Source organism: Liolophura sinensis, chromosome 13, assembly GCF_032854445.1.
Source record: "Liolophura sinensis isolate JHLJ2023 chromosome 13, CUHK_Ljap_v2, whole genome shotgun sequence".
Taxonomy (NCBI): domain Eukaryota; kingdom Metazoa; phylum Mollusca; class Polyplacophora; order Chitonida; family Chitonidae; genus Liolophura; species Liolophura sinensis.
Genome location: NC_088307.1, coordinates 23,862,864 through 23,878,948, shown reverse-complemented (window position 1 = coordinate 23,878,948; position 16,085 = coordinate 23,862,864). Strand labels below are relative to the sequence as shown.

The 16,085-nt window shown below is 39.1% G+C and overlaps 2 protein-coding genes across 2 annotated transcripts in view; one reads left to right on the top strand and one right to left on the bottom strand.

Annotated features, from left to right (window-relative positions):
• Positions 1 to 3,720, top strand: part of LOC135481000 (multiple epidermal growth factor-like domains protein 8) — a 58,819-nt gene extending 55,099 nt beyond the window's left edge. Inside the window, 2 exon segments of the mRNA XM_064760931.1 lie at positions 1,461 to 1,680; positions 2,810 to 3,720. Of these exon segments, the coding sequence (XP_064617001.1) occupies positions 1,461 to 1,680; positions 2,810 to 3,720 (1,131 nt within the window).
• A 7,747-nt stretch (positions 3,721 to 11,467) lies between these two features.
• Positions 11,468 to 15,755, bottom strand: LOC135480250 (uncharacterized). Its single transcript, XM_064760035.1, has 4 exons — positions 15,636 to 15,755; positions 14,582 to 14,704; positions 13,343 to 13,501; positions 11,468 to 11,579 (listed from the first exon to the last, which is right to left on the bottom strand). Exons 1-4 carry the CDS (start codon positions 15,664 to 15,666, stop codon positions 11,551 to 11,553), a joined length of 342 nt encoding a protein of 113 aa, XP_064616105.1. The 5' UTR covers positions 15,667 to 15,755; the 3' UTR covers positions 11,468 to 11,550.
• Between the last annotated feature and the right edge of the window lie 330 nt (positions 15,756 to 16,085).

The window sequence follows — 16,085 nt, the reverse complement described above, 5'->3', positions numbered from 1 at the left end:
AACGACAGGATCTGTCGCCATTTTATTGGGAACCCAGCAAACGCCAAACGGCAGGATCTGTCGCCATTTTATTGGGAACCTAGCAAACGCCAAACGGCAGGATCTGTTGCCATTTTATTGGGAACCTAGCAAACGCCAAACGGCAGGATCTGTTGCCATTTTATTGGGAACCCAGCAAACGCCAAACGGCAGGATCTGTTGCCATTTTATTGAGAACCCAGCGAACGCCAAACGGCAGGATCTGTCGCCATTTTATTGAGAACCCAACAAATGCCAAACGGCAGGATCTGTTGCCATTTTATTGGGAACCTAGCAAATGCCAAACGGCAGGATCTGTTGCCATTTTATTGGGAACCTAGCAAATGCCAAACGGCAGGATCTGTCGCCATTTTATTGGGAACCCAGCGTATGCCAAACGACAGGATCTGTTGCCATTTTATTGGGAACCCAGCAAACGCCAACGACAGGATCTGTCGCCATTTTATTGGGAACCCAGCAAACGCCAACGACAGGATCTGTCGCCATTTTATTGGGAACCCAGCGAACGCCAAACGGCAGGATCTGTCGCCATTTTATTGAGAACCCAACAAACGCCAAACGGCAGGATCTGTCGCCATTTTATTGGGAACCCAGCAAATGCCAAACGGCAGGATCTGTCGCCATTTTATTGAGAACCCAGCGAATGCCAAACGGCAGAATCTGTCGCCATTTTATTGAGAACCCAGCGAACGCCAAACGGCAGAATCTGTCGCCATTTTATTGAGAACCCAGCAAACGCCAAACGGCAGGATCTGTTGCCATTTTATTGAGAACCCAGCGTATGCCAAAAGGCAGGATCTGTCGCCATTTTATTGACATCAAACGTTCCTTTCTCAATTCATCATAATGACATCACATTAAAACCAGTATACATGTGTGCTCTTACATTAGAAACCAGTGCATTGTAACATTGTGGGCATTGCACTACTAACAGTTCTTGAGGGGGCCTCCGTGGCTCAGTCGGTTAGCGCGCTAGCGCAGCGTAATGGCCCAGGAGCCTCTCACCAATGCGGTCGCTGTGAGTTCAAGTCCAGCGCATGCTGGCTTCCTCTCTGGCCGTAAGTGGGAAGGTCTGCAAGCAACCTGCGGATGGTCGTGGGTTTCCCCCGGCCTGTGCCACCCACCATAATGTTGGCCGCCGTCACATAAGTGAAATATTCTTGAGTACGGTGTAAAACACCAATCAGATAAATAAATAAATAACAGTTCTTGATGTAGCAGATCTTACTTCACACTATCCATCGTCGTATAAGTGAAATATTCTTGAGTACGGCGTAAAATACCAATGAAATGAAATAAATAAATACTTCACACTATAGTGCAACCTCATATGCTGCTTCACCATTGTGGTTATTTATTTATTTATTTATTTTGGGCACTCAGAAATAGTTATATCTATTGTTTTCATTCTTTTTATCCAGTGCTCGAGCTGTAAGGAGTACTTCCTAGGTCATCCAATCAACGGTCACCAGTGTTATCGTCACATGACCATGGAACAAGACTACTGCTTTGATCCCGTCACACAGAATCGGTGCAATCCCGAACCCCCACCGCTGCACCAGGGCCGCACCGTCTTCTTCTCGGTGCAACCCAAGTACCTTAATGTGAACATCCGCATCACTGTGGACGTCACAATGGGAGGTGAGTAACGACTGTGACATATTTGAAAGATTTGCTGTGTGAGTCACACCGGGATTTGAACTATGGTCACCACGTCAACAGGATTCTAACTCTAACAACTGAGCCACAATGAAAATCCCTACTAGCTGCTGCTGGAAAAGATGCTCCCATGCCATATTTATTAATCTGATTGTGGTTTAATGCCATACTCAAGGACAACGTGGGTATTTTTCTCCACATTCAAAATTCATCGATCTACTAGATGAGCTAAAGTGAAATTCCCATGAGGAGTGGAAAGCTGCTACCCTTACATATTAATTATTCTGATAGTGGTTTAATGCCATACTTAGGAATTTGTCTTTTATAGAATGACTGCTTTAGGAGTTGAAGAAACTTAAGTTTCAGTGGTAAACCATTGACCTTTGGCGAGTAACTGATAAACTTTCCCACTTGTGGTATAGAGATATGCAAATCATGTGAGAGGAATGAATGCTTGGGGTGTAATGTCCTACTTCCCAATTTCAGTCATATGACGACATCGAGTCATTAGGTGTGTGTACATACACTGTATCTTCTTGTAGCACCAGCGTCCAGTGCCGCCAAAGTTCTGCTGCCACTGAAGTACATGTATCATGCCATACGTGACACCCTGACCGGTCAAATTATCATGCCATACGTGACACCCTACCCGGTCAAATTATACTGACACCGTGCCAACCAGTCCTGTTTCCTTGCTCTAACCTATCAGTGCTGAGCACCAAGCCAGGCAGCAACTAGTACCATTTGTAAAATTTTGGATGACACCACCCATGTTTGATCCCGGATTTCCCGACTTTGAGGTGCACGCTCTAACCCCCGGGCCAACGAAACCGTAAACCATATTGGAGGAAGATGAGTGATTATCAGTACATAGACTGCAGAAATGGCCTCACAGTTGGCATTAACTGTTTATTGGCACCAAGGCCATCTACAGTATTATTGCTCTCTCAGCAGATGAAGGCTAGGTGAATAGCAGTGGAATGCTAGAGATCTGCTACAGAACTAGTGGCATGCCACTGAAAACTTGGTTACATGTACATCAATTCAGGTATCAGAGAATCTCATAAGTACTTGTCATTTCTGATTTGGGTTTGTTTCTTTTCCTTTTCAGCTGCAGATGTGTATTTCTCGCCGTGTGAAGACACATTCTTGGTGGACGTTGACCCTCTTGGGTTTCACACAGTTCTCATCGACCCCAACTACCATTTAATGTCCGGTCAGAACACGGTTTTCCATGGGCAGCGGCGAAACATAGTGAACTGCTCTCACGACAAGAGCAGTTATAGAAAGCTGGAGATGGAGGCTAACGAGCTCAACACGTTTGTCACAGTGGACTACGCCAAGACTCTGCTGCTGGTCAAGAACGTCACTTTCCGATTGGTCATCACACTGCCCTTGGACGTCCATAACTTACGTTCCTCTAGGTTTTATGTGATTTTGCGCAGCCGCGGCATCACTTCCAGCAACAAGACATTCGGGAGCTTGTACTTCAGGCAGGATCAGCCCCATATAGATCTCTTCGTGTTCTTCTCAGTGTTTTTCTCCTGTTTTTTCCTGTTCTTGGCCAAATGTGTGTTGTTGTGGAAAGTGAAGCAGACATTCGACGCCAGGCGAACACGCCAGCAGCGCGCCCGGGAAATGAAACACATGGCGTCGCGACCATTTGCACGTGTCCTCGTTTACATAGAACAAGAACCTGTGACAGGCCTACAGCCAGCGTTCACACGAAGAAACAATCGGCTTCCCAAAATCCGCACCAATCATGTGGATCCGTCGAATACGGGGAGCAATCCAACCCCCGGGCGTGAGTGCCCATTTAACCTTGCCCCCATTGCTGTGGAGCCCACAGACGATGGAATCGCCGCGGTGGGAACAGTTATATTGCGCCTTCCAGGGGGTAACAGCGCACCATCAAAACTGTCGCTGGGTTCTGCGCTGACAACGCGCCTTCATACGGGCCCTGCAGGAACTCATAGTCAGAAAGTAAATATAAGGCGGCGATACAGTGCTTCATTTGCTTAACATGTTTTTAACATGTTAATGTTTTTTTTTTTTAGGTTTTGTTTTAGATCAACGTTTCTTATGCTTATTCTGGGCAATGCAATATTCCCCTATGTGAGTGAGTCTGTATGTAGGTCCAGAGGTGACCTGGATGAGTGGTCTACTTGGAATAAATGATGCTGTCAGACATCTATTAAGGCTAGACCTTTCTGTGCTTCAAATCTTACTCAAACCAATGTCACTTAGATACCTGAAGAGACCCCGAGAGCAAATTGGCATGATGTGGGTTTGTCACATTCTGTGACCCCGTCTCTGTCCTGTAAATACATCTGTGATATTCACTTGGAAGGGTGTTTTTTATTTGTTGCACTTTTCATGTGGCGTGTCCTGATGTTGCTGTGATGCAATTACTGTGCGTTCTACGTGAAAATTCCACCGATTTTGGATTCTTTTGAATGTTCCCCGAAGCAAGTTTTCTTTTTGAAGATTTTCATTGAAGACTGATGTTTAGTTTTCCAGAGTCGTCTACTGATTTGATGATCTGTATTGTTCAACACAATTGACTGGTTGTATATTGTATCAGAATATATTGTAACAAAGTATTTGTTATACAAGGATTTTTTGTTACAACTCCGAATTATTAAGGCCGTTTTTTTCCCCAGTCTTGTCTTTATCTTCATGCAACCTCAGAAATGTACATTCAGCAAATTGATAGGTTAACCAAAGACAATTCAGAGGTGTCTGTCTTGGTCTTATACCAACTATTCATGTAAACTGGAAGGGTAATCAAAGTGTGCTTTTGGTGGCTCCTATTAGCTTATTCAGCTAAAAAGGAACGAAGATTTATACAAAGCTGACTAGGGAGCCATTTGAAAATTATGAGAAAAAATGCAGAACTGCATGTACCCCAGTGCTGTATGTACATGCACTAAATTCAGTACCTACATGTCTGTAACTTCATGCTGCTTTCCTTAAAAAAGTAATAACACCAGTTAATTATGACACTAATCTATATCTCTATACACCCATCTATATGGCTACATCTATATACCCTAAATGACCTAAAAATTCAACCACAAACGAGCATTTTTGAAGGCAAATGAGATATTACTTCTGGTGCTAAAATTTACATCTTCCCATTGTGATATCATCCTACCTTCCAGATACCTTCCTACCTTCTCACAGCACCTTTCTAAAATCAATACAACTCCCAGAATCTCTAAAAATGAGCAACTTAGCCATGGACGAAATTTTAGGTTATTTAGGGCAGGGGAATGCAGTGCTATATGTAAGCTAAGAAATGCTATTGCAGATTTCAGGAAGTACATTTTAGACACGTACTTACGTATATGGTTGTATTATGCTTAATCGGCTGCTGTCAAGTTATTGCTTTAAGTACCTTAACAGTAAGTACCTTAATTGCTCAACCTTTTCCCATATGAAAGATAAACTATTTGTGGAATTTAAGCACCTTTTCAATTTGGTATTGAAGACAAGAGTGTATTGGTTGGGTTGCTCAGCTTAGAGCTTCAAAAAAAGTATAATTTTATTAGTTTGCAGATAATAATACCGTCACAAAATGCTGTAAAACTCCTTGCAAACTTGAGAAAAGATTAAGAATGACAGTGCATGTAGGTCAAAAAATGATTTGGAAGACTTTTTACTAACAATTTTGTAGTGCAGTTTTTGTAGCGCTTAGCTGTTGGAGGCTTGTAGACTGTGACTTACATTGTACATAGCATGCGAATAGGCACCATAGCTCTGAGATCATTTGGTGATGTTCCCAGCATACGTATTTTGTCCATATTAACAGCTCTGAATCGTTACATTCTCTAACCGGGAACTCGGCCCTGTCGCCTGTGCTGTACTCAAAGTGTCAAAAGTGTGGTGTACGGGATGAAAACAGGTTTCTTCGTGATCTTAAAAGCATTAAATTTGGAATACATATCATCCCATTATGCATGCAGTAAATAGTGGTAATGTTAGCGCTCTCAATCCTAGACAGTGTTGCACGTAGGATGTAATAATACCAAGTGTCTCAGTGAATGAACCTCTTTTTTTTTTTTTTTCCCTAACTGAAATGGTGACTCAGATCCAAGCTGGATTGGCACAGCATTAAAAAAAAAAAAAATCCAAATCATTAAAATTTATAACCCTATTCCTGATAGCTGTGACCTGTTTTATAAAATTTTAAGACATTTCATGTACCGGTAGGCCTATTCTTAGTGAAATTACATGTAGGCCTTTTCTCCTGTCTTTTGGGCTGTTTCTGAAAAGTGTCTTTACAACTTTACAACAGCGTACGGTATTTACGATGGACTAACGTTTTTGACTTCGTCAGTTCCTCAAAGCACATCTTAAATATCTCCGACGGGTGTAACTGATACAACCTATCAGCGATTTAGTTTTGGACAAGAAATGAAACTCAATGAAAAAAGGTAAAAAAATATACATGCACTGACGTAGTGACAACAACAACAACATCATAAACTTTGACGAAAGGCGATTATATATGCGACTACTTCTCCGGTCCATTCTCTCTGGCGGGTAACTGAAACGTGCATATAATGTCCAGGCAGGTGCTTAGTTCGGCGTCTGTGGGCCATGTTTGCACATTTTTCATTGTTACGACCGACCTACAACGCCTCATGTGGTAAATTTGTTTTGAGAAATGGTGATGTGAATGTTATGACTTAAGATGAGCGTAAGTCTACGACCGTCTTAAGTCCCTTTTGAGAAACAGCCAACAGGAGCTTGATCATAAAGATTACTTTGCTGTAAAACCTCAGGTTGTGTTTTAAGCATTTGCATACTTTGGTGAGGACTTTTTTTATAGTATGTTTTGTCTGATCACTTGCTGATATATAACTCACACAGGTTTTTTGCATTGTTTGTATATTTTGAGCAATTTTGTAATGATTTATTGTTTTTCAGCATTATTGCGATATGTATGTACTCAAATATTTTCGTTTAATATTGGAAGGACATCATCAGGCTGAATGGAACTGCCATGTTTCACCGAAAGATTAGCATGTTTCATGTGACACATTTTAATCTTGATTATGATGAACTCATCAACTTTATATGGCCATTGAATAGTGTTTTTTTATGAAGTTTGATTAATTTGGCATGCAAGTAATATTTTAAGGCCTTTTTATTCTTCAGAAAGTATATTTTACATGCCCATACAGTAGTTGATATTTAAATCATTGGCTCAACATATTATGGCTTTTCTTAAAACAAATTCCTTGCTTGACTATCAGAAGAAGTAAGGTATCTCGGTAGGGTAGTTAACTTTTGAAGGCCAGTGGAAAAGATCAGAAATTTTAAAAAATTAACATTAGGAGAAAAACTTGTCAAAAACCCAATAAAAACTTAGAGCATGGCTCTTGTTTTGGAAGGTTGGTTCGGTTGTATCCAAGGAAAATAATTTTAAGGACAGCCTAAATTCATTATGAGGCTTAAATGTGTAGTAAGTTTTCATTGATTCATAAAATCTTGCCATTTCATCCACAAAATACAAGTCAGAGTTTAAAAAATGATTTTAGGAAAATAGATGTTTGTGAACACTTAATACAGGTTAAAACAAATCATTTAAATTGTGTTCTTGAACAAACACTTTTTTGCACAAGATATTCTTGGCATGTTAGAATTTGACAGAACTAGAAAACTAAATGTGCAATTACGTCATCATCTACCGGTACATGTATGTATAGAGAAGAACAGTATTTGACAATGTAAACCTAACACACTACCACTATCCCTTGTGAAGAGCAGTAAAATGTGTGGATTCTGTTTTGGGCTTACATCATTTATTGTGTTATTGCCTTTCATGTTAAGGTGAAAACAAGCTTCAAAAAGCTGACAAGCTTCACCATCCTTTGGTTGTAGTACTGCCAAAGTGGTTTTAATCCATAATCACTGAATCAAAACGCTAACTCTAGATGGAGATTTTTTTATAGCTTTGACGAAATACTCATCCAACCATTCAGACATGTTTGCAGTCAGGTGATCGAAATCACAGAAAAATTACCTGGAACAGGGTCATTGATGCCATAGTAACACTTGACAGGTGTCATCAAATTTAGGAGGAATCATGTATTTAAAGGGAAATACAATGTATTTCAGTCTAGTCCCCTACCCTGCACTCCCAAATGCATTTTCACCTGAGAATCGCACAAGCATGACAATTGTATCCAGTAAATTACCTCAGATGAGATTCTCACGTTTTCTAATTTCCTTGCCATTTCATCATACTGATCATTTCCTTCATCTAGCTGTTTAAATCAGATTTGCACACATCAGTTGTCACATTTCAAGGACAGGTGAATAGAGGGGTGTGTTTTCTTTTACATGTATGTCAGCTAGAGAAAAAGTTTATGCTACAGCTGATTTTTATAATTTGTGGTATGTACAAAGTGAACATGTTTTTGTGATAAGAAGTTGGCAGATCTGAAGGACGGTTTAATTTTATCTCCTTTTCGAATAAAATTATAGACTGTTTAACAAGATATTGATAGATTTGGCCTTGCTCTTTTCAAATTTGTATTCAAGTGTATGATATAATTCTCAGAAAATCACTTGAATGATGATAAAACATTGTAAACAACTTAAAAGTATTGGAAGAAACCAAATTAGGCGGACCCCCCTGCGTTGTCTACATCAGGTGGACCCCGTAAGGTGCTTGCTTAAAGCAGGGCTTTGAGCCATTGTTATGTCAAAACTGGATTGTGGCCTAACGTCTACAATGTTATATTGTATCAGTTTCTGCTGTAACACCGTTCTGTTCTTATGTGACGTCAGTACAGTGAGCTGGAAGAGGAACTATTGACGTTAGTAAAATGATGGCAGTGTCCTGCTACGAGGTGTTTGACAGGTCCCCATACACTCCAGTATTAAATGCGTGCTCAATCCAAATGGTTAGTGAAAGTTTATTTCATTGGTTACTTCCTTATATGGTTATGCTTTTACCTTATAACGAAATATACATGGCAACTTTCTAAATCCTTCTTTGAGACCATTTGCCAACTATCGTAATATCTTCACTGCTCTGGTTTTGCCGTAGTCTTTTTTTTTATAATCTTGATATGGCCTATTGTTGGGAGCTATCTTCATTGTTGTGGTAAAAATTAATACATGTTTGAAAAGAGCAATGTCAGATACATGTTCTTAATTTCTGCTGATATAAAGGCCCTATTCGATGTATTTCGGGCTAATAAGTGTTTCACCTGTAGGAAGAATGCAATATCAACATTGTCATCACGTATAGTCGATATCATAATTAGTATGCTAGTTCTAAGGAATACTGGTTGCCATGTAACGACCTCTAATTGCAAATATTTGGTGGCGTTTAATATTGAACTTTCCGACCTGTATTTTATGTATTTACTGTTTGCAAGTTTACCGTCTCCTGCATGTCTGTATGGACACTTGCATTGTGGGTATTCTGTGGCAATTTTGAACCATCCGGTAGAGGTATTCATCGTTTGCAAGTTTACCTTCTCTGGCATGTCTGTATGGACACTTGCATTGTGGATATTATGTGGCAACTGTGAACCATCCAGTTGAGGTATTCATCGTTTGCAAGTTTGCCTTCTCTGTCTGTGAGCACAAACGTTTTGTGCTGTCATTGAACAACGTGGCAATGTGGCAACATTGAACTTTTTTTGATGATGTATTCTGTGTTTGCAAGTTTGCTTTCTCTGTTTAAGACCTTTCATTGTGTGCAGTCTGTGGCAACTTTGAACCTTCCAGCCTATATTTATTCACTCTTCTGCAGGAACACATGCCTTTTCTGTGGTAAAATTTTTTTTCAGTGTTCACTGTTTACAACATTGACTTCCTGGTAGGAGCACACGTATTGTGTAAGAGTCTGTTGCAACCGTATACCTTCCTGTCCAAGTATTCGCGGAAGAACACAGGGATTTTCTGTGGCAGCTTTTAACCTTTCTGTCCGTGTTCACTGTTTACAAGGTTGCCTTCCTGGTAGGAACGCATGTATTGCCTGTGGCAACTTTAAACCTTTCTGTCCATATTCACAGTTTACAAGATGGCCTTCTTGGTAGGAACGCATGTATTGCCTGTGGCAACTTTAAACCTTTCTCTCTGTATTCACTATTTGAAAAATTGTCGTGTTAGTTTGAACACACATATTTGGAGTATTCTGTGGCAACTTTAAAGAGTCTTGTCCATGTATTTACTATTTACAGGATTGCCTTTTCTGTAAGAATCCACGTGTCTATAATCGGGAGGCATGTGTAGTTTTTACTCAGTGTATGAACTGTTTGTAGGAGCTGTTTGGCTAACAACATGTGGATGGTTGTGGGTTTCCCTTTGGGCTCTGCCCGGTTTCCTCCCACCACAAAGCTGGCCGCCCTCGTATAAGTGAAATATTCTTGAGTACGGTGTAAAACACCAATCAAATAAATGAAATAAATATGAACTGTTTGTATGAACTGCATGTTGACTAGTGGCTCTGTGTTGGCGATCTTCAATATGGCTATAAGTGTATATTGGAGTCATAGTTGTAACTGCTGTTAAATACATGTACATTTACCAAAAAAAAAAGTCCATCCCAATTAAAATATCAATTAACACCGGTTTCAATTTCAAGTTGTTTTTTTTTTCCAAGAAACTTGACCTTGAATGAGAGTCTAGAAGAAAAGAAAACTTGTAATATTCATTGTTTGATTGTGTGTTGCACATTCGCTAGAGATATGATACAGTGTCATGTGTTTTGTAAACGGACACCTGTAAACAGGTGGCCTACACATGGGATATCTATTCCACATAGTACATTGGATATTCTGGTTGTCACCACATTATGGAGGAGTCCATTCGAAAGTATAGGGGTGGGAGTTTGAGCGAAAGGTACACTGCTGCATCGTATATTTGTAAAAACTTCGTGTAAACTTTTTTTTACTTGCCATAAAGATCGTGAAGTATATAGCTTATGGTAGAGCTTTGGAGACAATTGTGTTGTACATGATTTCATCTGTGTAAAATATGTATGTGCAGACCCATTCTGATAACGTCATTAAACAACGATATTTTCCAGTCTCTGTTTTTGTCTATGTTTTTTTTAAAGCACCATGTGACAAAGAATGTCATATAGATAGTTATGACTTTACATACTTTGCAAGCTGTGATGGCTTTCATAATGTCCTCCGGTTCTATCTTCGCCGGCTCAAAACAAACCAATCATTTTTCACCGGATTGGTTGCTGTTTCAAGTCAGGAGATAACGTCAGATGCAAGTCAAAGTGCGGTGGTTCTCTCCGGGCACATGACCGTTGTCGTGTATTTTTAAAATTCTTTAATGCTATGCATGTTCTTTGAATCAAAGTCAAATTCAGAAATAAGCCAATGAAAATGAAAAATGGGATGGTCAAATTTCTTATGCACAGATACTGTCCTGAAATCGTCAATGCTCAACATCGTTAAAATAAATCTAGGGGTATTTCAGCCGTCAGTTAATGGAAGTTCCCGGTCAATAATCGCAAGATCGATTTCCAAAACAGTGTTCAACAAAAACCAAAATTAAGACAGTATATGAAGTACGAAATTAAGACAAAGAGAAGCAGTCAACAGTTTCCATTGATGCTGGAAAGGCGAAGGAATTTCTAGATGAATAAATGAAATCAGTATCCAAATCTTGTACATGTTAGTTTAAAAGTTGTCTATATATATATATATATATATATATATATATATATATATATATATATATATATAATGTAAAGACAAAGCCGCATGATGCGTATAATGGGTTGAAGCTTCTTTTATTGGCGCACGAGTCACAGGATGTTTTGAAATGAAACACGGATAAACAATACAGTTGTCCTCAGCATACTTATCCGTCATCTCTGTCCCAAAATAGCCCTGAAAGAAACAAAATTTCCATTTTATTTCATGACTGTATATGTATGTAAATATGGAAATCTATACCGTGAACAGCATTTGCAAAGGATGTTTGAAAGTTGAAAGAACATGAGAAACCGTTTAAGAAAATTAATAAGTTTTAATTTAGAATATTGTTAAAGACTTTGATTTACATTTGTAAAGGAAAGGTAGACACAATTTATTGAAACTATGGAATACAAGGTAAGCAGAGCGTAAAGCATCGAATGAAAACGTTAGAAAGTAAACAGAACCCTAAGTATCAAATGAGAAAGTAAACAAAACCCAAAGTATCAAACAGAGAAAGTATAGAAAAGCCCAGAGTATCAAATGAGAAAGTAAACAAAATCCAAAGTATCAAATTTAAGAGTAAACATAATCCAAGGTATCAAATGAGAAAGTAAACAAAACCCAAGGCATCAAATACAAAACTAAACGCGCTTATAAAGTGTGTAAAGCAACTATCGAGACGGGCAATCGCCGAGCGCAACCACAATACTCATTTTGCCCAGTTTGGACGAGTGAAAAAGCCTAATCAGAAGATATTCTCAAGAAATCAAATGAAATATAAATTAACAGAGGATGTGTTCAAAGTATCAAGATCGAAAATAAATTGACGAACTGCCTAACGTTTCAAATGGAATGGTAGGTAAAAGAAGATGGAACTTGTGGAACCTTAGCGTGCCAGGGCTTATGCTGGCTTCCTCTCTGGTCGTACGTAGGAAGGCCCACCAGCACAGCGGGATTAGCCCGGTTTTATCTCACCCTAATGCTTTCCACCGCCGTATCAGTGAAATATTCTTGAGTGCTGCGTAAACACCGAGACAAGAGTAAGCAGAGAGTTTGCTCAGAGTATCAAAGTATCAAAATCTGCTTAAAGTGGCTAATGAAAAAGTAAACAAATGACGTGCTCATCAATAGGAAAAAAACATATATAAGATTTGCCCAAAGTACCAAATGAGAAATTAAGCATAAAATTTGCCCAAAGCATCAAACACGAACGTAAACATAACGTGCTAAAAGTATCAAACGAGAAATGAACCGCTTAAAGTATTACAAGACAAAGTAAGCAAAGAATTTGCTCAAAGTATCAAACGAGAAAACAAACAAATGATGTGTTTATAGTATCGAATAATGAAAAGAGAAAGGTTTTAAATATAAAACCTTGAGATAACTGAAATAACAAACAGGAAGGTAGGAGATTCTGTTCTAAAGTTCAAATGCTGTGAGAATGTAGACAGAGGAAATGCTCGAAGTCTGACGTGAGAAACCAGTATAATAAATTAGAAAATAATAGTTTCTCAAGATACACTTGGAGAAAGAAAACCGATTCTCTTCTTAAGATCAGCTGGTGTGAGAAACTAAACAAAGTGTCTGTTCAAAGTATCTCATCAGAAAATAAACAATAGGAATAGGCTGTACTCAAAGTATACTGTGAGAAAGAAAACAGAATCAAGAGACTAAACGGTGCGTAAACGTAGACACAGGATCTGCTCAAAGTATCATGTGAGAAACGTAGACACAGGATCTGCTCAAAGTATACTAGGGCATACTAAACAGAGCATTTGCTCAAAGTATATAATTAGGGGGAAAAAAACAAAAAAAAAAACAATACTCTGCGTGCCTGCATCCGACGTCAGATGCAGGAACCAGCCAAGGTATCATCAAAGTAACAAATGAGAAAGAAAATCTGCTCACGGTATCTAATGAGAATGAAACAGAGGAACTGATCTGATTGCTTTTACCTGTGGTCGGGCCGTGATCCTCCTCGTCCGTATCAGACTCTCTTACATCCGTATTAGCATCCCATCTGTCCACATAAGCCCTCTTTTCTCTCCTCATCCTTGGGTCCCGTTTAGACTCTTTTCGAATTGGCGGTAAGATGGTGTAACCCAAATTGTGAGCTGTACAATAAGGCATAATGCAGTATATACTTTTGATTGAGGTCGAATGTTTTAAAGTTTTCATTAACACGATCACCATCATATAATTTAAAAAATCTTGACTACCGGTACGAAATCAAGCAATTATGAAGATATAATATTTATTTATTTATTTATTTATTTGATGTTCTACGCCGTATTCAAGAATATTTCACTCGTACGACGGCGGCCAGCATTATGATGGGAGGAAACCGGGCAGAGCCCGGCAGAAACCCACGACCATACGCAGGTTGCTGGTAGACCTTCCCACTGAATGTATCATAGTGGAGAAAAGCCGGGCAATTGGAGGCCAGAGGAAACCATCGCCCTTTGTCAGTTTTACCTGGGGGTCTCCCTGACTCTCCCTGTTTTTTTTTTTCACATATACCTATTGTTTTATTTATTTTGTTATTTCTGCATCATTGTACCCCCCCTCCCCCCACCCAGATACACACACGCACCCACCCCCCAAATCCCCGGCAATTTCAACTCTGGCTTCAACCATTCATTCTATTTTACTTTCCTCAGTATTTCATGCAATGCCTCTTACACCAGCTTAATATTATGTAATTCACGCTCAAACATTCCTACCTTTCTTCTAACTTACCATCCTTTGTTTTGTCTTTATGCCTGCATGCATTGTATACCTACGCAGCTAAATGTGTATAAGCCTATATATTCTTCACGATATATGTTTACTGATGATGGCACCAGCATAGTGACCGAAATGTAGACTAATAATATCACTTCAATATTTGGAGTTACTTTTTTCTTATTTTAACATCACACAGACAACAGACTTTCTGTCCCAAATTAACAGATTAATGTTTTTAGCGAAGTTGTTCCGACCCATGTGCAATTCTATTCTTTTCTTTAACACGTGACTTTATCTCTATGTCTGTAGCTGTGTTACAGTGATACAGATAGCTAGTTTATTGCTAACAGTAGAGAATGGTGTGATTTTTGTTCAGCTTGGAACCGACGTATTCAGGCATGAAAGATTCACCATTTGTCTTGTAACGGTTAGAATTGTTAATTTTACTCACACATTATTTCACTTACCTTTGAAAGGTGCGTGTGACTCGGTTTTTGGGGGTGGCTTCGGTAAGTTAGGTCTACTTGAGATACGAGGCAATCTTAATGGAAACTGAATTTGGTTCGAGGGCAACGACAGCGGACTCGGTTCTTCAAGAAAACGATTAAATCAAATAAAAATCAAAAGAAATGATTAATAATAAATAATTCCTTTCATTAATGTGTCTCTTTGTGTTAAAAAAAGTAAATCATGTAAAATCAATATAAACCAAAAGTTCGACAAAAGTGAACATCTAGGTAGGCTGCTTGGTATAACAGCCTACACACAGTTGTATTAGTGTGTTAACACCAAATGAAATAAAGAAGTAAGTTACATGCATGAAAGCTCATGTCAGCAAGCTGTGGATGGTCGTGCGTCTCCCCTGGGCTCTGTCCGGTTTCCTCCAACTATAATGTTGGCCACCGCCGTATGAAATATTCTTGAGTACGCGGCGTAAATTACCAATCACATAAATAAATATACAGGCTTACATGTACGAAAGACTGACGAGAGAATGCAGATTATTTATGATAAGTAAGTGAGTTTCAGCTTAAAGGCAAAGACAACACTAACACGAAGTGTGTGTCAGATTGAAGTCCAATGAACACTAGTTAGGAAAGGAGTTGTTTTTTTTTTGTTTTTGTTTTGACGTTTTTTTCATTGCATTTGAAACTTTGGATTCTACGGTGACCTTTTCTGAACACATTGGGACCAGTGACATCACATCACGTTTTTGACATGTGACACACATTAACTGCTAGATATAATCAATCAAAATGCATAAACATACAGAAATATGAACGCGTTCACCGAATGGACCTTGAAACGAACTTTTTCATGCCAAACATAAGGATGTGACGTCACCGATATACTCTAGGTATTTTACTCTAGGCATTTTACTCGGTTGGAAAAATTCTAAAAAACTAAATCGAAATATTTGTCATCTGATATATACTTCATTTCAGTGTGTTCTTTACATAACTAGTACACAAAGTATTATCCCTCACTGATCCGATCAATTCATCGATTATCTGACCTTACCTTTAACGCTCCACCTTCTCTTCCACGTCATCACAGGTCGGTCGATGTGATCGAACTCCTGCCGCAGGTCTCTGATTCTACGAGGTAAAGGCGCAGGAATTTTTTCATTTGTTCGATTTAATTTTTTCTCCATAGCCTTTTTGTTTGTCGTAGTGGAAGGTAAACACACGTCTGTCGTTACGTTTCGATCCCAAATTCGAGGTCTCTGTTTCGGTTGTTCAGCGAGACCTACATGTTTATGACGTCAGTCGTTTATGACGTCCGACATTTATTACGTCAATAATTTCGTCTCACACTTTATGACGTCAAAAGTCGTGATATTTATGGCATGAAAACATACTGTTTTAGGCGTTTAAGACGACTGGCAGGAATGACATCAGATCTTATTATGACGTTGTAGAAAGCTTCTACGACGTATTTAAATATTATTTATAACATGCCCATGGACAA

Bases quoted from the DNA above. Each gene is read 5' to 3' on its own strand.
- LOC135480250 (XM_064760035.1), bottom strand. From the start codon at position 15,666: ATGACGTGGAAGAGAAGGTGGAGCGTTAAAG. The intron at 13,502-14,581 runs GTAAGTGAAATA...CTTATTGTACAG, and splicing joins GTCACACGCACCTTTCAAAG to CTCACAATTTGGGTTACACC. The intron at 11,580-13,342 runs GTAAAAGCAATC...TGTTTCTTTCAG, and splicing joins GGATCACGGCCCGACCACAG to GGCTATTTTGGGACAGAGAT.